Source organism: Sylvia atricapilla, chromosome 8 (genome assembly GCF_009819655.1).
Source record: "Sylvia atricapilla isolate bSylAtr1 chromosome 8, bSylAtr1.pri, whole genome shotgun sequence".
Classification (NCBI taxonomy): domain Eukaryota; kingdom Metazoa; phylum Chordata; class Aves; order Passeriformes; family Sylviidae; genus Sylvia; species Sylvia atricapilla.
The window spans coordinates 32,081,482-32,102,683 of record NC_089147.1 but is presented as its reverse complement, the minus strand read 5'-3'; the positions used below and the strand labels follow the sequence as shown (position 1 = coordinate 32,102,683).

Here is a 21,202-nt window from a genome sequence, read left to right as displayed (position 1 = left end):
ACATCCTGGTCCCTGCACTGAAAACTGATTTTTATTGCTTGATAACAAACAGAGCCAAGTTTTTTTATGAGTAAAGGGCAAATATTGGGGAAATATATTAAAATATATTAAAATTTCTGTCTTCCTATAAAGCCCAGAGGTAAAAATGATTTTACAGAAATGTCTGGAAGCAAAAGGCTAAAAAGCAATGAGGTATGTCAAGGGTTTCATGCATAAAATAATTCCAAGGCAAAGTAAATAGAGGAAGAAGGATTCTATGGCTAAGATATGTGGGAAATGGAAAAATTCACTGCTAAACTCCAACAATCCCATACGTGATCCTGCTCTGCTTCTCACTTTGGATTTGTATAAAATATAAAACTTATTTTGATGTTTAATTCCTGCTGGAGCTGAAATCCCTGGCTCAGTTCTTATCTTGATCCAGCCTCTGCCCAGATTTGATGGGCTCCCAACACATCTCACCTTTCCAAACGTTGCCAAGACCCTTTCCATGAACAGACAAGCCCTGGGATGTGTTTTCGTTAACAAAGGATGAGTTTAGTTTCAACAGGAATTCAAAATCCAGGGAAAATGAAAACAGCCCTGCAGTGGTCCAGCCCCACGTGGCTGTGTGATCAAAGTAAACATCCTGCATATGCTGGAGAAGGGAATATGCTGCAAATGTTGGGAAGGGATAAAAAAAAATGGGTCAGATCATCCCCAGGATTCTGCTGAGCTCAGAAGGAGTGACGTTTTTAGATGAGTTTGGGATTTCCTTGGGTACCTGATCTCAAATCCCTCACTGAAACCCCCAAATCTTCCCCCTTCACAGAAACCAAAAGATCCATTCTTTCCAAAGCCAAAAATTTCACCAGATCCCAGGATCCCTGAGGCTGGAAAATCCCTGCCAGCCCACGGAGTCCCAGCTGTGCCCCATGGCCACCTTGTCCCCAGCCCAGAGCACTGAGTGCCACCTCCAGCCCTGCCTTGGACACCTCCAGCCATGGGCACTCCAAAGCTCCCTGGGCAGCCCCTGCCAAGGCCTCAGCACCCTTTCCATGGAGAAATTCCTGCTGCTGGCCAAGCTGAGCCTCCCCTGGCCCAGCCTGAGGCAATTATTTCTGATAATTAAACCCCAAAATTAGGAGATTTCCAAGAGAAAAATCATCTTTCCAATAGAAAAAGTTTGCAATCTCTAGGAAAAGCAGCTCTCTTGGGAATTGAAAATTGGAGACAGTTGGGAACTTCCACCAATAAATATCTGGATTCTGCATCTGTCAGCCTATCAGAAGACAATTGCAGCGGATTTTTCCTCGTTATCTAATTAATTCACTAATGGCTTTGTTTACAACACAGGCTGGAGGCTGGAAGAGATTTAATTGCACCTCAGAAGCTGGGGCCAGATTTCTCTTAAAACACAAATAAATCAGAAAAATTCTGTTGTGTCCACTTTGTACAGAGCCCGTAAAACTCGGCTGCAACATTTTATGTGCATGTTTTCATCTGTGTCTGTAGAAATCTCCATATTGCAAAGGAATTTTGCTTTTTGGAGCCACCACAAAGCCAGAAGGAATGCAAAGGGCAAGGATGTGATTTTTAGTCTCCCTGTGCTCAGCCATCACCTACAGGAACCATTTCCATGGAAAAATGACTCCAATCCCCGATATTCAGCTACTCCAATCTATTTATTTCAGAGCTGTCAAAAATAATCTTGATTTCAACCCAGAAGAACTGCCCTGGGGCAGATGCTCAGGAGCATAGGACTTGAGTGAAAAGGAAATTAAAGAACAAAGCCAAGAGCAATAAAGGTCAGCAGACATGATTTCTGAGGGCTGGGGACACCTGCCCTCCATACCCATCAGGTGAGGTGACATTCCCTAGCCCAGTGGCACCTGAAATTCCTGTTTTCCTAACACTGATCCTGGATCCCACCACAGGAGATGCTCAGCTGACCTAAAACAAGGAGGCTGAGCTGTAAAAAGGAGTGGATGCATCCCAGAAAGCCCGCTCCTGCCATTTGCTGTGGTTTCTCCAACTCTGGATGGGTTATCCCTCAAGAAAAACCAAGACAAAAGTCAATTACAGAGCCCAGTTTGGGATGAAGAGGAGCATCCATAAAGAAGTTGGAAGAAGCATCAAAAACTTGAGCAAACAACACTCATTCCAACGCTTTGGAATTTTTTTTTTCCTGAGATTTGTTTTATAAACAAAGCTGCCCAGAAAAGCAAGACAAAAAGGGGATTTCCATGTGCAATATCCATGGAATTGAAAATAAATTTCAGGCTGTCTGACCTAAAAGCCATACTCTCGTGCCTGGATGAATAGAAAGGGAGACCTCTCCAAGGCACCAGCATTCCCAGGGGTGTCTGGAAAACCACATCCAATGGGAATGCTATTTCTTCTTGTCCAATCCCAGCCCCAGACATTCCAGTTTCCCCCCAGCCATCACCAGCTGCCCTCTGCAGCGGTGACGTTCTGAGGCTTTGTGCCCAAAGCTATAAAATTCCTTCTCCTTGCTGTGTCCTTCACTTTTTTGATCCATTTTACTCCTGGAAAGCACAAAAAACTGCGAAGGTTTTCCAGGAACATTCCTGCATTTCCACATTCAGGCAATAAAAGTGATGATTCCTCCGATATATTTTACATTTTTAGCCCCAAGTAATAAACCATATTTTTAATGGAGGTGGTGGAAACATCAGGCAGCAATTCCAGACTCAGTTTTGACAAAAGGAATATTTTCTTGGCTTTATAACAAAATCTCCTTCTGCAGTAAAGAAAAACAGCAAAATCTGGTGTGTTGAGCTACATTTTTAAATTTGCTTTATCTGTGTGCAGTTCAGTGTCACTTAAGAGCTACAAAAAACGAGCTTATCCAGCATTTTCCTGCTCAGGAGAGGGGCACCCACCCCTGAAGAAGAAAACCTCTGGGAATGTTTTTTCCCACCCCAGGTGGCTCCAGGGCTTCTGGGAGGCTTCTGAGATGAGAACATCAGCTCAGAATGGGATATCTCTTCTCGAGCTGACACCTTGAAGGGACAGAGCACCTCCTGCTCTTCCTCTCACCAAGGTCACACATCACCAGGGTGCAGTTTTTGTCACTCTAAAGCTGCCACAGGCAGGGGCTTGGTCATGGACACCAGTGAGGGTCCCACCAGCAGCCCCTCACAGAGACAAACCCGTGCACCTCCCCAGGAACACCCTGAGGTTGGCAAAACCCCTTAAAAACGAACCCAAAACCTTCACAAGGCTCAACCAAGCCCCAGACTGATGGGTCCCTCACTATGGGGTGGAGAAGCAGAGGTTAATTTTGGAAGCAAATCCCTGGTGCCAAGAGAGGATGGAGGGACATCAAGAGAGAGGTTGAGGACAACCTCCTGCTCCAAAGCGTCCTCAGGAGGTGACTCCTTCAAAATACTCATAAACTAATTATTCATAAACAAATTAATCGTACATTAAACCCCAAACCCCAGGAAGGGACCAGTGTCTCTCCTCCTCCACAGGATTTCACATCCACCCAGGCAAAGGCAGGAATAAACCCCAGGGAAGAACAAGCTGAGCTCTGCACACCGGATTTACCCTTCACATCACAAATAACCACCAAAACCACCTGGCTTTGCCCATTTTCCAATTCCCAGCCGCCCGCAGGAACTGGAGTTAGGGAGTGGAGGCTTCCCTCTGGTTTTGTGGTGGCAACAGCAAGTCTGTTCCCCTCCTGCCCGGGCTTGCAGGAGTTCCTGACATACTGCACCAGTGTCGGGTGTCCGGAGCTCCTCCCTGGTGTAACCCAACTCCCTCTTCCTACTCCAAGGTTTTGCGTTGCCTTGGTGCTACAAACAGGTCGCCTCTCACTCAGGCTCTGCTTTAAAGGAGACCATGGAGCTCCAAAGCCAAGCCGAGCAAAAAGCAGCCTCGGGTTTTGTCTTTTCTCTACAATTCCGCACAGAAACGGGCCCTCCCGGGGATGTGCTGTCGTGGCTCGGCTTTGAGGACAACCGCTCTAGACCTGAATAAAAAATGTATAGGAGAGGCTTTCTGCTCTTACTCTGGATCTGGTTAAATAAGATTTTAGGTTGTTCTTCCAATTCCCAGCACCCACCCCAATTCTCCAGGTTGTTTTTAAAGGGCCATAAATCAATGCCATAAACCACTTAAGACAGAGAGGAGGTGCGTGCTCCTCTCTCAGCCCAGGACATAAATCCTTCTCGGCTACTGCAAAGCATTTATTGGTACATTTCTTATTTCTCAGGAAACGTAAGTCAGCTTTCTTCACTATCTAACCCCGGCAGATCATTTTTTCTCAGGGTTATTGGGGCGTAATAACAAATGAAATGAAGCCTTTAGCACACCAGTCATTTCAGGATGTCACACAAAGAAGAAGAGGTCACCTACCAGCTCCACTCTCCCGAACCCTCCGACGCCCAGGGTGTCGATGATGTTGAAATCCGACAGTTTCAGGTTGGCAAAGAAGGCAGCTTCGGCTTCGTATCTGGAGGTTTTGAGGCGAAAAAACGGAAATTTCTTAGAGGTGCAAACCTGAGCAGTGCACGCCCCCGAGCTGGGGGAGCCTGGGCCAGCCTTTACCTGCTGCACTTCCATCTCAGCTCTCAAAACTGGCTTTTAGTTCAGCATTCTGCTGCTCCCAGCCCCAGCACGGCTCCGGAGGGCAGTTTTCCAAGGGGGAACAGCAAACTTCCCTACCGAGGGTGCAAAGCCAACGCCCGGCACCGCAATCCAGCTCCCAAGGCTACAGCTGGGCATTTTCTATCCATCTTCTCCTGGATAGGGTTTGCTTTTAAGTATTTTGGTGTCTTTAAGGATTTTTTGAAGATAAAAGTCTCTCCTAGGAGTTTCTCATATCCACAGGCTGGCAGCAGTTTCTATAAATGTTTATTGGAAGTGGCAGGATCACTAAAGGTCCCGGGAGAGAAATCCCAGTCAGGTTTCATGAAATCAGATCTGATAAGCTGCAAATGCCTGAAATGAATGACTTCAGTCACACATCAACATTCCTGTAAGGATATCTTCACTTGTTCTCCTCCTGTAAACCCAGTCAGAGCAGCCACCCCAAGCCAGGAGGTCCCAAACTCCCAATGCTCACTGTTTATCCCATGGCCAACTGCCCCACAACACCAAGCCCCTGAGTAAGGAACACGCAACTCCAACCCATGCAAGCCTGCCAGAATCAGCTTCCCATGCCTATCCATGACCATGATTCTCCCAAAATATCTCCTTGTTAAGGTTTAGGGTATTTTTAGAAAGGTTTGGAGGGGAAATGGACGAGCAGGATCCGCCCCCTCCATGAAAAGTGACATTCGACTGCCGGAGAGTCCCTGTGCGTGTCCGACCTTTGGCTGAGGGTGACTTTATGGGAAAAGAGTGGGCTGGATTATGGAGAGAGGCCTGGAGGCTGCAGGGCTTCATTTCAGCTGGGATAGCTTGCAATTAACAGTAGGGCATAATCACTGCAGGCTTTGCTTGTGCAGGGTAACAGCAGTGGGAAGAGGAGCCACCATCCCGCTCCCACAGCCACCTGGCCAGCTTTGGGACATCCCCACCCTGATTAGTTCATTAACAGCATGAACTGATTAACTCACAGATTCCCTTCGAGCCACCCCCTCTGCTCTATTTAGAACCTCAATGCCAATGGAGGAGGAGGAGGGGGAGAGAGCAAAACTCCATTCTTTGCCAAGTGAAAAGGGAAACCTACAAATAGGAGTCCGACAATGGGAAAGGTCACATCATGAAGCCCCAAATCTGAGGCAATAAAGCACGATTCTCTCCCAGGGGGTGCGGTCAGCAAATGGCCTCATCCCTGCTTTCTTTTTTATGCTGTCACCAGATCCTTGCTCCTGATGCATCCGACTTTTGGAAGCCAATCAGCACGGACAGCCCGCTGTGAACTTGGGATAACCTTGAGTGCCACAGCTGCTCATTGATCCCTTCGTGCTCATCACAAGGTGAACGCTGAGCTGGCACTAAAAAGGGATTTAAATGTCCCCCTCCAAAGCACAGCACAGCCATCATTTCAGGAGTGACAGAGCAGTGAGTGCCTCTCACTCCCATGATGAATGTACAGAGCAGTTAAATACCTTTAACGATTTCTAATTGCCAGGAAGATGAAATCCCAGCATGGAAAATTTCCTGCCAACGCACAAAAAGACGTACAATTTCAGGGCCAGGGTCACACAATGATTTGAGTTGGAAGAGACCTTCAAGACCACCTGATTCCAGCCTTCCTGCCACGGGCAGGGACACCTTCCTGGATAAGGAAGCTGAAATCTTCTGGATTTACATTGGAACATGTCAAAAAACTGTATTGTTTTCCTTCAAAAAATATTTGCTGCATTCTCGGGATTGCTTTTGGAAATCCCTTGGCTTGACACACCTTGGATGGAGTGAGTGCATACAAGGGCAGCAAAGAAGATGAGACAAACTGGAGGCATTTTTTTCTAAACGCAGTGCAACAAGCCTCCAAACCCCAAATGAAATGGCAAAAATATGCCATGAAACCAAAGCACAGGTAAAGTCAAGCAAACAAGCCCTCCCCATAGCCACTAACAACAGTCTCACTGGAACTCTGTTTTATTCCCAGCTACAGAAGTCCAAGTCCACTTAAATACCAAATTCCTATAAATGAAGTCCTTATGCATTCCAAACCTGCTAAGCTGGAGGATAAATATCTTAAAAAAAAAAAAAAAAAAAAAAAAAAAATGAAAATACAAATATTCTCAAGCTAAATCAGAAATCAGGGGTGTGATCCTCATCATGAAGTTTAGAGTTCCTTCCCAATTCCTGAACCTGAGCGGAATTGGGAAGCTCCCAAAATCCTCACTTGACAGAACCATGGCAAAAAAACATCTGTGATGTTTGATTTTATCACCTCTCAAAGCATAGAGGCCCTTTCAAGGCACTGGGAGGGCAGTGCTAAGGAATACAGAAGCTGATTTAACAATATTTTTCTGTAGGAAAAATGTTCAGTTCTGGATCAGGATAAAGAATCTGCACCCGTCAGGAATGTTAGGGATATTCACAGGGCAGCTCAGGCTGGAAGGGACCACACCTGGTGCCAGCTCCGTGCTCCAGCAGGGCCATCCCAGAGCACAGGGCACAGCATTGTGTGCACACAGCTCTGCCCCAGCCCCAGGGAGGAGCCCCCCGGGCTGTGTGGACAATGTGTTTGGGGAAGCAGTTCCATAGAACAGAGGTGGGAATAACTCATCCCTTTGAGCGAGAAATCCACCTGTGTAGCCCTGAGATGTTTCCGGACTGAGATGTTTTAGTTTTCTGAAATTCTTTTCTCCCAGAGAATTTTCTGTAAACAGGAGAAATGTTTTTGTAAACTGTACCCATGTTTTCATTCCTTTCCCTAGGAGGGACTTCTTCTTGATGTCCCTCTGGTCCGAGCAATGCGATTAAAGAAGTTTGTCTTCTTGTCACCAATCAGATTGGCCTGTGTAAAACAGTATATAAGGGAGTCACATCCCAAGAAGAAGAGTCATTTCCAGCCATCTGAAGTTTGGAGTCTGTGTTGTTGTAGTATAAAACAGCATCATACCTGTGCCAGGGCAAGGTGCTTTTCTCCACTTCGGGGATGCCACAACTTCATGCCATTCCTCTTTAATCAGAAAGGCAGTTTGATTGTAAATCCCAGCCTTATGCCAGTGCTTGGAGACTTTCCAAATAATCAAATGCTTTTCTGACCTCTGGAAGAGTTCGAATTCCTGAATTAATTGATGAGAGGAGTGCTGGGAAGATGCCTTGGAGGCATCACAGGCACGTTCAGTGCCACACTGGAGCTGTGCAGACACGAGGCCTGAACTTCCTGCACTGGGATTTCTGGGCTTCTTTGTCTCCAGCTGAATTAGCTGTAATTAAGAAAGAGCCTTTCCCTAGATATTCTGGTAATTGTGCTGCTCATCCCAGGTCAAAATGCCGGGAAAATCACAGCTGGAAGTGCACAAAAAGAAAAGATATAGGGAACGTGTGATCCAAAAGCAACAAACAGTCTGTTCTTAATTGAAGGGCTTTTAAAATTAAGGCTGAGCTTTTCACGGGGGCTGGTGGGACACCAGGAATCAACTCCCTGCGTGCTCCTAATGGGACTTTATGCTTATTGAAGCAGGTTTTGGTCACCTACTGGCACTAGGCCAGTCTGGGCAGAGCTCACAGCCCACTCCTGAAGCTAACAGCACAGTGAGACCTCAGCGAGCAGCAGAGGAGACGTTCGGGTCTGAGCTAGGCAGGAGCATCCTGCAAAACCTCCAAGCTCTTCTCCAAGATTTCCTGCAACTCTGAATGGCAGAAAACCTCCTGAAACCTTCTCTGGAAGATCTGGGGCTTGGGAACACAACTCTTTTCCCTGCCTCCAAATAAAATACCTGTTCCTGAGGAGCTGCCTTGCCTCAGCCTCCTCTTGGGCAGGGACAGGCACCACGTACAAGACACCAGAGTAATCAGGGGGCTCAGGAGGAAATTCCCTCTTCCAAAATGCCAGTCCTTTGAAATGGCAGTGCAGGAGCCACAGCCCAAATATCTGGGCAACGCTGTGCCCAAGGGGAGAGGAAATCCTGTGGCTCCTCCCACTGCTGGAGGTTTCCCAGCATTTCAATGAGGCACTGCCTCCTAGGATGATGATTGCTCTGAGAAATATTTCAAGCTTTGCCTCCTAAAACAATGAACAACAACAAAAAATAATGAAATGATCAAGTCACCCAGGCAGCTGATAAACGAGAAAATGTGAGGAGCAAAGGCTTGCAATTACCCAACTGCTCAGCTCTGCTAAGTAGCTCCTGATTCCCATCCTAAACCGTGTTGGGAAACATCAGACATCTGTTAGCAAACTGTCATCTCCAGAGAAAACTTGGCTCCTCTCCACCTGCAGGCTGCCAGCCAGCCAGGAATTGCAACCAAATGGGAACCAACTACCCTGATCTGAGCAAATACCACCAGCCTGGGGGTAAACCCAGATTCTGGGAGTCTTCCCCACTGACAAACACCAGCTTTGTTTAACAAGCAGCCTTTTAGCCTTTTATTTGGTTTTTTTGTCAGACTGGGCACCACCTCACCCGTCACTGAGGAAATGCATTCCTGAAGATGGAAATTACGGAATTGCTGCAAAAACTGGGAAAAGGGGAGCTGCAGCACCTGGATGGTGATGGTCAGAGCCAGCCTGCAGGGAGACACAGGAGCCTGAGATCCACACGTGGGGTGAGGAAGGAAATACATCCCAAAACTCAACTTGATTTTAGCGCCCACTAAACGCCCTCTTCTTATGGGTTTAAAATACAGCGAGATTCTGAAGGAGTCAGAGGAGCATGGCATAGCTTGGCTTGGAAAGGAACTTCATGATCAGGTTGTTCTAACCACCTCCCACTAGACCAGGTTGCTCCCAAGCCTTTCTTGAACACTTCCAAGACAGGGCAGCCACAATTAATATCTTACTAAGTGCTGCTTCAGCTGATGGGACATTTAAAAAAAATCTCTGTAAAAGAAAGGAAAAATTCCCCCAAATCTTCAATTCTGTGACTATTCTTACTCTCCATCTGACTGTCCATATTTTAGCTGGGATGAAATCACCCACCTGGGTCTGGTCTATCCATGGGACCTTGCCTGCCTGGACCCCTAAAATCACGGAAAGCTCCCTAGGTTGGATTTGTGCTGTGTGAAGAGCACAAATCTGAGTGCAGGTGAACAATGGGAAGTGGCAGGGACACGGCTGGAATTCCTGTTACCAGGAGGCTTCATGGCTGAAAGTGATGTAAAGAGGAGCAGATGCAGCAAATGGTGGCACAGCTGCCACAGCTTCCCTTCCCTGCCAGCTCCAATGACTCCAAAAAGCTCAGGATCACACCTTTCCCAGGGATTTGGGACAACAGGGAGTCGAGGAATAGGTGAAAGTGAAAACAAAAGGACCTCCTGTTGTGTCCATGTGAGAGGCTGAGCTTCAGCTGTGCCCTGTTTGAGGGGGCTCAGGCAGGGGACAGAGGGGAGCAGGGACAGGGCATGGACACAACCAGCAGGATCCAGAGCCTGGGAATGCCTGAAAGCAAATTCCTGGGAGGCACTGAGAGCAAATCCCTGTTTCTTTATGGCAAGTGTTGTTACTCATGATTCCAGAGGTGCTACCCCAGGTGCAAACCCTTCTTATCCAGCATTGCCTCCACAGGTCAACCCATGGGGTCAGGATTTCTGGGGGTAAAAATAACTAGGACTTGAACCCAGCCCTTGAACCAAAGCTGCTCTCCAGACTTCCCCAGGATCTGAGCACTCCCAGCTCTCTGTGGATTAGCTGGAAGGGAGTGTTTACCCCAAAATGCCCCTCAGGCAGGGCAGGCAGTGAGAGCAGGGAATAACAACATCCTGAATGTATGGGAAAGGCCTCTGTGCTCCTTCCTCTGCATTCCACGTGTCCATCTCCTTCATAGGAGAACCTGGGAACTTCCCAAAGATCCTTTCAGGAAAAGCTGGCACTGGGAAGGACAAAGGTTCTGAGGAAAAGCCCAGCTCTTTGCCTGTTTTCCTGTCCATCACAAACTTTACAGAGCTGGGGATGAATTCAGCTCTTCTGTTGAACAGCTGAATCACAAATTCAGATCCCAAAATGATTCCAGGACATCTCCATCAATAATTCCTGCCTGGGATTAGCTACCGTAATGCCAGTCCAGTCCATGGAGGGATGGATGCCACAGTGCCACCCACTGATCCTGGCTGCTCAGAGAGGATTTACCTCCAGATGAGGATTTGCTGCCCTGCCCCAAGGAAGACCAAGAAGGAGAACATCAAGCTCATCTTCTACTCTCGATTTTTTTTTTTAAATTGCAAACCACACTGAAAAAGTGGAAGGGTGGATCTGGGGATGGATCCAGGGCAAACAAATGGGAATAATAACCCAGGTATTCCTTAAGTCAGGTGTCCTCCTTCCAGCCCATCCTTCTGAGGTGGCTTTAACTCCTGATTTAACTGCTCCTCTCACTGTCTTCCACATTTGACACCTTCAAAAATCCAAACCAAGAGCGTTTTCCTTGGGATTTTTAAAAGCCATGTGCTGGTGGTTCCACTGGGCTTGAAGCTGCAGCTGCAGGGGCCACTGCATGGAAAAGAAAGGCAGGATTTCTTTTGAAGTCCGTGTTTTCAGGGCTGGGAATTGCTCTTGGATGCCTCAGCACCTGAACTCACAGCCTTTCACATCAGGAGAAAATTGCACACCCCCTGCTTCAGATTTTCTTACAGGAAAGGGAGCTTTGACTAGCAGCTAAACCAGATATTAAAGCATCTCTAACTTCCTCTGGAAGGGGAAGGAGATCAGAAATTAAAAATACAGGGTTAAAAAACTCAGGTAGATCCCCTCCCATTTTTTTAAATGCAAATCACTTTTCAGTGAGAGTTCAGCACCACAAACACAGTATTTTGCTCTTGCAGCAAGCTGAGCTCATTCCAAGTCGGTTCAGTAGTTAAACAAAGAGATTTGTTGGAATTAAGGGGCTTTGAAGACTTGGATGTTGCACTGATCTCACCCAGAATTGTAACTGAACACACTGAAATGCAGCCAAAGCAGCTCAGAAAGTGCTTCTCCTCACCCAGACTCTTTGAAAAATCTGGATTTTCTGAAGTGAGTTTTGTTGAAGCCCTAAATGTGCGAAGAGATTGGTGATCTCTCATCAAACACCTTGTGCTGCTGAGTTCAGTGCCTCTCACCCCACAGTGGGACCTCACCTGAGAAAAAAACCCTTCAAATGCAAATTCCACCCTTTTTCCCCCAGATATTCGTGTGAGATCCTCTCCTCTTGTAACACAGAGAGGTACATCACTCCCTTTAAAGCTCACAATGGCCCCCAGGAGTCTGAGCTCCCAAAATCCCAACCCTCCCCTCCCCAGTTCCAGCACCCACGTTGTGGAATTGTCCATTGACACATCCACATGATGCTGATGGGCCAGAAAAAGCCACAATTTTGGTGGAAGAGCCAAAAAACAACCAGCATAGAAAATGCTAACTGATGGGAACTCCATAGAGATCTGAGCCCAAGGGCTCTCAGAAGAGCACAAGAAGGGTTTTTAGGGAACCCAGTCCCTGATTTTCTCTGGAAGTCACTGGGAGGTCACCATGGAAATGTGAATTTGTTTTCCAGATGCGCATGTTCATCCTGAACTCCCCTAAACAAACAGCTCCATGCTTCCAAAATGAACCTCCCCATGTCCTTGTCTGGGAAGTGCTGGATTCAGCAATGTAAAACAACATTTGTACTATTCCTCATGCCAAAACGTCCTGAAATAGTTCAAACAAGACACCCTACAGAATAGTCTGATTAAACCCCCCGGATTTTAATCCATTTTAATTAAAAGGGGTGGAGGGAGGATGTGGAATATTCCTTCCTCTGGTGGAGTTTCCTGCTCTGTGCAGTATTAAAGGATATTGCTTAAGGATGGGGGTTGTTCCTTCTCCTTTCCCTCCCTTTTTCCTGGTCTCTTGTTTTAATTCCGGATGATTTTAGCTGGAGGCCAAAGAAATGCCTCCTATCACATTTTATCCTGGCTTAGTGAACAAAATCCTAAGGAAAAGCAGAAGACTTCTCCCAGCACCTCAAATGCTGCACTCAGACCTTGGCGACCTCATTTCATCCCAATGAACAGAATATTTGATGTAAAATTGAAGAGCAGTAAAATGTTATTCATCAACAATAACAAATGTTATTAATCGAATAAATTCACATCCAAATCATGGATTCCTGGGGCAAACTGGGATTTAAACCCCCAGATTCAGCAGCTGCATCTTGGGTTTCTGGGGGAGCACTCAGCCCCCAGCTCCTAAGGGAATAACACAAAGGCAGTGGAAAACAAACCTCCCACAGTGATATTTAATGCCCTCGAATAATTTAGAAGGGGAAAAAAAACAAAGGAGTGCTTTGGGCAGAAAGGAGACAATTCCCTGAATTCCCTCTTTGCTCCTCATTAGCTTTGGATTCAACAGTTTGGGTCTGTAGACCATAAAATCTCTTTGGAAAAGAAGGCATCAAGGGTTTTTCCTTTCAGCTTTTTGAGGTGAATTCAGTGACAATACCTACAGATCCCTTGGGGATTTTTTTTTTCCCTTTGGAAAACCCCAAGGGGAACCAAGGCTGCTGTGGATACTCAGGAAAACAAGAATTTTGCATTAAAATTCCAAAGGAACTCTGCAAGGGCAATAAATCCTAGCTACCAAACTGGCTTCCAAGGTCCCACTGAACAACACCAAAGGTACTTGAGGAAAAGTTGTTGGGATTTGTTGGAAAAGAACCTGGGTTCCACCCTTGGAAAGCCAGACATGATCTCAAAGAAAGCTCCATCTAATTACAGCCTGAAACTCCTCAGATCACAGTTGTGCTCTAGGAAATCTCCCCAGCTAATTGCAAAGTGCTAATTAGACCCCAGCACCCCCAAAGTGGCTCAGCTGAGCATGTCAGCTCCAAGGAGCCCTTGTGCCTCCACTCTCCAGGAAGGACCTGCATGGGGAAAGGTCATGGAAATGGCAATGCCCACCTTAAAAGGATTTCGTTGCAGCTTCTCCTCTTAAACTTTTCAAGGAATGTGGGGAACAGATCAATAGATTGACGATGTCAGACACATTTATTTGTCCAACTTGATGTCTTCACCACTTATTGTGCATTTGTTCAAGTCCCAGGGGTTTCAGACAACTCTGTCACAGTGTTTTGCCCTCAATTCATTTTTCCAATGGCCAAGTCCTCTGGGAGAAAATCCCTAGCAAGAGGGATTTCAGCTTGGCAGCTGCTAAGAGGCAGAGCTCTATCTTGAGAGGACTTGTGTTCCTTCTCCAAGGGCTCCTGAGGGGTCTTTCATGGAATCACAGAATGGTTTGGAATGGAAGGGACCTCAAAGCTCATCCAGTCCAAGCCCCTTTCCATGGGCAGGGACACCTCCCACTGTCCCAGGCCGCTCCAAGCCCCAAAGTCCAGCCTGGCCTTGGGCACTGCCAGGGATCCAGGGGCAGCCACAGCTGCTCTGGGCACCCTGTGCCAGGGCCTGCCCACCCTGCCAGGGAACAATTCCTGCCCAGTATCCCATCCAGCCCTGCCCTCTGGCACTGGGAAGCCATTCCCTGTGTCCTGTCCCTCCAGCCCTTGTCCCCAGTCCCTCTCCAGCTCTCCTGGTGCCCCTTTAGGCCCTGGCAGGGCTCTGAGCTCTCCCCAGAGCTTTCTTTTCTAAGTTTCCACAGCCTCTTTCAAATCCCAGGCTCCCAGGCTGTCAGAGGCTGCAGGAGCTGGGTGGGCACCTGGTGCCACCTCCGTGCCCCAGCAGGGCCATCCCAGAGCACAGGGCACAGCATTGTGTGCACACAGCTCTGCCCCAGCCCCAGGGAGGAGCCCCCCGGGCTGTGTGGACAATGTGCTCAGGGCCGGGCACCGCCCAGGGAAGAAGTTGTGCCTCCTGTGCAGGGGGAATTGCTGGGCTCAGGCCCTGCCCGTGGCTCTGGGGCCATTGCTGGGCCCCCTGGGCAGAGCCTGGGCCCTGCTGGGAGCCCTCCCTGCACACAGGGACACCCAGGGCTGGGGGCCCCTCTCCGCTGGGGCTCCTCTCCAGGCTGAACAGCCCCAGCTCCCGCAGCCTTTCCTGGGCACCCAGATGCTCCGGGCCCTCGCTCGGCTCCAGCAGCTCCCTGGCCCTGCCGTGCTGAGGATCCAGAGCTGGACACAGCGCTGCAGAGGTGCCTCCAGGGCTGGGCACAGGGCCCCCAGCCCTCCCTGCCCTGCTGCCAGCGCTCCTCCTGCTGCCCCGGGATCCCACTGGCCTCCTTGGCCCCAGGACACTCTGCTGGCCTAGGGACAGCTCCGTGTCCCCCAGGAGCCCCAGGACACTCTGCTGGCCCAGGGACAGCTCCGTGTCTCCCAGGAGCCCCAGGACACTCTGCTGGCCCAGGGACAGCTCCGTGTCCCCCAGGAGCCCCAGGACACTCTGCTGGCCCAGGGACAGCTCCGTGTCCCCCAGGAGCCCCAGGACACTCTGCTGGCCCAGGGACAGCTCTGTGTTCCAGCCTGTGCTGGTTCCTGGGGCTGTTCCTGCCCAGGTGCAGGACCTGCATTCCCCTTGCTCAAAGGGCATCCATGTGTGACGGGATCTGGTGACATTGCTGTAGTAGGTGGGTGAATGATGTCTTCTTACTCCAGAGGCTCCCCCACAGATCATCAGAGGGAGCATCTAATTGCACAGACATCTCAGGACCAAAATTCCCAAAGCATTCCAGCAACACCCTCAAGGATTTATCCCTCTGGCCAATGCAGGAGTGCTCCAGCCATGCCAGCACTGCTGGTGGAACCTGTTCCACCAGGCATTTTCCATCCTAATTTACTTGGGAAATAAAAGATGACATGTAAGGGGAAGGCAGGAAGGAGGAGAATATCACATAAACTCCTACTGGAAAAGTGGGAGCAGGCAGGAAGATTTCCCCTCACAAAGCAAATGTGTGTGCACACCAAGAGGGGTTTGGTGCTCCCCTGGTTTGCTCTGGCAGACAGATGGAAAAGTGGGAAGAGCTCACTGAACCCGAGTTCCACATAACCAACCCCATCCTGGGATCTCCCTGCTCCAAACCTGCTTCTAATCTGAGTTACCTGCTGAGATTTTTGCTTTTTGTGTGAGCATCATTTGGAAAGCAAAGTCAATGGCTTGGGCAGGTCCTTTTGGTTCCACATGGGATGGACTGTGCAGAGGCAGGAGGAGTCCAACACCTCCACACAGTTAACCTTTACCTGGCAAAAGCCAGAAAAAGGCAGAAGGATGAAAGGTCCATTTGGAGAAAATCTGGATAAGCAGGAAAACCAAAGAACCTGTGCATGCAGGAACATCCAAGCAAGGTCTAAACGTGAAGAACAGGAGAATTAGAAGCTCTCAGCTCTCAGGAAGGTTATTTTGACACAGAGGAATGGCAGGACCATCTCTGAGATGACAGGATTACACCCCCAGAAGACGCTGGGGACAGAAAGGTGACACCAAACAGCCTGCCCTTAAAAAAGAGTAATTTATTGTGCTAAATAAGGTTAACAAAACAAATTATCAAGGTCAACTGTAGATGGAAATCCCAGTGTAAACAAGAAAGGAGAGTATTAGGATGAGATTTCTGTCCACCCAAAGAGTGAACAAGGGTGGCTGTGATCTGCTTTGGGTTGTAAGGGACCTTAAAATCATCATATGATGGGCAGGGACAGCTTCCACTTGCTCCAAGCCCTGTCCAACCTGGCCTTGGACCTTTCCAGAGATTGGGCAGACACAACCACATGACAGATAAGAAAAGATAAGCCAGGCCCAATTCAAAGTCCTACCCTTGGGAGAACCTCCTTGTACTAGAAAAACCGTGATGTGCTGTGATCTAACACTGCTGGAGAGAGGTTTCCTATAAAATCACCACTTAAAAAGTCACAAAAGGGAATTTGAAGAGCAGCTGAAAGAGCTGATGAGGAGAATTAAATCTCAGCAGTGGCACATGGGGCTCTGGACACAGCAAACACACCCAGCGTGGATCTAGGAGAGGCCCGCAGGAATTTGGAGCAGCTGAGTGGCAGCAGGAGCCAGGATATTAAAAGCAAGAGCACCCGTCAAATACAAAATAATTTCAAACGAATCAAGAAAGAGCAGAGAAAAAAGAACCAAATCATGTCCAGTTGAAAGGAAAAACTCCATAAGACAGAAGAGAAAAGGCAAATAACAACTTCAAAAGGCTTCAAACCAACTAATAAACCCTTCCTGACCACAGCGGCAGCACGAGCCTGACCATGGGCTGTAGAGACCCTACAGAGACCCTCTGGAAAGAGCCCACCGAGGAGAACAAAGCCATGAGGGAAGCTCAGTGCACTTTTTACCCCTGGGCTCAACATGGAAGGTCTTGGGGAGACCCTCCCAGCACATCTTCCTTCCCAGGGAAGCTCCGGGGGAACCCCACTGAAGCGTCAGGAGGGGACCCAAGCCAACCATGGGACCAGATGGGCCTCCCCCAGCACTGCTGTGTCACCTCCAGCATGGAAGTGGCTTTTTGACGGGATCCAGAGCCCTCTGGTCCCCTGAACACAACATCTGTCCTGACAGCAGCACTTGACACGTGGATAAATCCGAGTTCTTTGGGGCAGAGCCAAGGCGCTTCCCAAGCCTACTGGAGCCCTTTGAAGGAGTCCCCAGGCACGTGGAGAAGAGAGATCTGCTGGATACAGTTGGCTTGGATTTCCTCATGGCAGTTGACAAGGTTTGAAAGGCTCTCACAGGAAGGATATAAGAAGAACGGTCTGTGCATTGATTAAACAAACAAAACAAAAAAATTTGAAATAGAAAATGCATGGTTCGTTTTCCTAATGGAGGGAGTGCTCAAATCCCTCCTGTTGAACATCTTTGGGGATGAACTGGAAGAACAAGGAGGACAAGCACAATGACAGCGTTGGTCAAGGATATGAAATCACCAAAACCACCAAACAAAAGCCCAAGGTGAAAAACTGAACAGAGAATTAAGGACACTGAGGAATAAGGTGATACCTACACTTGAAACCCTGTAGGAATGAAATGAGTGGAAAAAAACTCCTGCATAAGCAGGTGATGATGGTCATTCATGCACCTTTACTGCCCTCACCTCAAAAGCTAAGGAATAAGGTTGGAAAAGGTACTGAAAACTGATGTGTACAAATCTGGACTGGATTCTGTGCTAGGGGAAAAGACAACTCTGGCAGAAGATGATCGAAGTTGAAAAGGTCAGGGTGTGCCATGGAAAGCAGCTGTGCAGATCCAGGGAAGATAAACCCACCAAGGAATGTTCAAATCTATCGACAGCAGGAAGTGCCCCAGTCCCCAAATCACTGGAGACCTGAGGCTCCCAATTAATAAATCAATAATCACCTTTTGCTCTTCTCCCCCTTCTAGATGCCTGCTGGAGGGCACGGGCAGAGACAGGACCCAGCTGGATGCACTGAGGCACTTCCAACAGATCTGCACAGAACTGAGATAAACTGGGAAACTCAAGACCCCTCCTTGTGATGTCTAAGAGCACTAAAGCCCAGAGCCGTGTTTCCCAGGCTGCCCTGGAAGCTGTTTGTGTCTGACATGGTGAGACAGGAGCTGCTCAATCTTACAGCTTGTCTTGACCAGATAAAAGGAAGCTCTTATCAGGCATTTATTTGTTTAACACATGGCAGCCAGGCAAAGACAGAGTTCTCGCTGCTCTGCTGCTGCTGCTGAGCCGAAATTCACGGCAGGAGAAACCCCCAAGTGCTCTGACAGTACTGGAATTCTATCCTGTGCTAAGCAGGAAGGGATTAGAAAAACAAGGAGCCAAACAAACCACCTGAACTCCCAGGGTTTTTTACCTCAGGTAACTCCTTGGCTGGGAAAGGATGCAAGCTGGCTTATCTGGGGACACCAGGCACCAAATCCTGCTCATCCCAACATCATCCCTGCTCTTCTGACAGAGCACAATCTTTCCTAAAACACCTCCCATCAACTCAGCTCGGTTTGGAGAAGGGCTCGTGCCATTCCAGGAGCTGAACTTGCACTGATGAGTGCTCGCCCAAAACCCCTCCAAGCCGCTTTCCCAGCATTGGAATCCCACCCCAGCTCTGGGAAATGGAACGGGACACGGGCACAGCAGCAGGTCCAGGGGAACGCAGAGGGGACCACGGGTTCTGCTACACAACACCAGGGGCAGCTCAGGGGACAGCAGATCAAAAGCTTCCTGAGGGTTTCTTAGCATCCCTTTGAAGGCTCCCATCCCTTACCCAGCACTTTCCCCTGCTTCCACTGGAGGGCAGGAATATCCCACGTTTCCAGGGATGACCCTTCAGCCACACATCCTTTAACAGCCCTAGGAAGGGGCCTTTGGGGACATTGGTGTGCTCCTCCACTCTTTATTTGGTTTCTCTCCTGCTTTTATGGAGCAGCTCCGCTTTTTTCAAAACATCCTAATAATTTTCACCCAACAATTGCAGCATTCCCAGTTCGTCCCCACAGCCATGCCTCCCCTCCCCGAGCCCCTCTGCCCCCGGCATCACCTGCAGCTCTCCAGGGCCCCTGAATTTCCCGACATCATTTTTCTGTAGGAAGCACAGATGTCCTGCAATCCCACACATATGCACGGAGCAGGAGATTTACATCCTCACTGCATCCTCGGGACACAGGAAAACCTTTTAGAATATTTCTGGCTGGGAGTGTGGGTGTGCAGGAGCTGTGCAGAGGGATCAGCCAGGCTGGATCCATGGGCTGAGGGTCAGCAAGGCGAGTGCCGGGTGCCGCCCTGGGCTCAGCCCAGCCCCTGCAGCTCCAGCCTGGGGCACAGGGGCTGCAAAGGGCCCGTGGGGAAAGGCCCTGGGGGTGCTGTGCCAGCGGCTGGACAGGAGCCCAGGGGTGCCCAGGGGGCACCAGGCCAATGGCCCCTGGGCTGTGCCAGCCATGGGGTGGCCACAGGCCCAGAGCAGAGATTGTCCCTCTGTGCTGGCCCTGCTGAGGGACGGCCAGGGCCGTGTCCAGTTCTCATGGCCAGAGAGCCCTGGAGGGGCTGGAGTGTGTCCAGGGCAGGGCAGGAGCTGGGGAAGGGGCTGGAGCCCCAGCAGAGGCTGAGGGAGCTGGGAAAGGGGCTCAGCCTGGAGCAAAGGAGGCTCAGGGGGGACCTTGTGGCTCTGCACAAGTCCCTGCCAGGAGGGGACAGCCAGGGGGGGTCGGGCTCTGCTGCCAGGGAACAGGGACAGGACAAGGGCAAAGGGCCTCAGGCTGGGCCAGGGGAGGCTCAGCTTGGCCAGCAGCAGGAATTTCTCCATGGAAAGGGTGCTGAGGCCTTGGCAGGGGCTGCCCAGGGAGCTTTGGAGTGCCCATGGCTGGAGGTGTCCAAGGCAGGGCTGGAGGTGGCACTCAGTGCTCTGGGCTGGGGACAAGGTGGGCACGGGGCACAGCTGGGACTCCGTGGGCTGGGAGGGATTTTCCAGCCTCAGGGATCCTGGGGATCTGTGACAGTCTTGCAGAGCTGACCTGGGCACCTCTGCCTTGTACTGTCCATATCTTTATTAGTGAAAACTCTCATAAAGAGTAGAATAAAACTGATTTACTGTCTCCCACAATGGGACATATGGAGGTTCCTGAAGGCGCCATACTTAAGGCTGATCTGCTCGACAGAATGTATGTGGTTTGCAAAAGTTCTCTCCGAATGTTTCCCAGCAAAGACCATTAAAGACAAGAAGCTGCCAGGAGGCTAAAGGAGAGGTCTTCTCATGGAGAAAGAACTGTTCTGGAGAGCAGGAGACCACCACCTCCAACCCTGAGGCTGGGGCAGCTGCTTGATGGAGTCAAACTTCAGATGGATAAAGGTTCCTAGGAGGTTTCTGTGAACATTCAGGCACTCAGAGCAGCAGAAAAGAAACAGAGTGAACCAGAATGAGCTGCAGAAGGGCCTTGGAAAGGGCCTGGCAGAAGCACCTCAGTGCTTTTCCAGTAAAGATTAAATCAAACAGAGAGACAAAAAAATAACCCAAACTTCCAATGCAAAAAACGGGCTCTGAGATGACAATTCCCCTCAAGACAACCCCAGGAAAGCACCAGCTCCATGCTGATGGGCTAGAAGAAGGATGGAATGGCAGGGATCACCAGGAAAGAAGCAGGAAAACAATCTGCCTTTATACAAACTACATCCCCACAAGAGTCATGGCTGAGCAAGCTGGGACTCTCCAGCCTGAAAATTGCCCATCATTCAGCATTTTCAAGACATATTTAGTAAAGGGAGACATCATTTCACTAAAATCCAGAGGTTTTTCGACTCTCTGAATGTTTAATATCTGGCATAATGCTGAACACACCCTGCTCTAGGAACTCTTCTCCTCATTTAAGTACCTGATTTTACAGCCTAATTCTATGCTATAAAGCCCCAGTGTTCGCTCCTTGCAGGGGAAATAATTCTGCAGGTGAAGCTCTTCTCACTCAGGCTCCTTCTCTGCCAGTTGTTCCCAGAAGCTGGGAGAGAGCAGGATTGTGTCAGACCTGGTTTTTAATGAATTCTGGTTAGTTCGCTTCCTCTCATCAGACCTATTTCCTGATGTGGAAAAGGAAGATTTACCCTGGGACAGGTCACCTCTGGGATCAGGTCAAAGGCTCGTTTTTCTCCTCAGGAGAACAGGAAGCATGTGAAGAACCAGAGCAAGCATGTGGTGATATTCCCTGGAATACTCTGGAAGCCTCTGGAGGCTTGGTGAGCTCCGGGAGAGGTGTTACAAAAAGGAGC

The 21,202-nt window shown here is 49.1% G+C and overlaps 2 protein-coding genes across 3 annotated transcripts in view; one reads left to right on the top strand and one right to left on the bottom strand.

The window, feature by feature from the left end:
- A1CF (APOBEC1 complementation factor) overlaps positions 1–21,202 on the top strand; it is a 503,111-nt gene that overhangs the window by 100,325 nt on the left and 381,584 nt on the right. The gene's annotated exons all lie outside the window — the stretch shown is intronic.
- PRKG1 (protein kinase cGMP-dependent 1) overlaps positions 1–21,202 on the bottom strand; it is a 374,077-nt gene that overhangs the window by 20,110 nt on the left and 332,765 nt on the right. For both annotated transcript variants that reach the window (XM_066324329.1, XM_066324328.1), the window contains exon 10: positions 4,369–4,465. In XM_066324329.1, the coding sequence (XP_066180426.1) occupies positions 4,369–4,465 (97 nt within the window). The remainder of the gene's footprint in view (positions 1–4,368; positions 4,466–21,202) is intronic.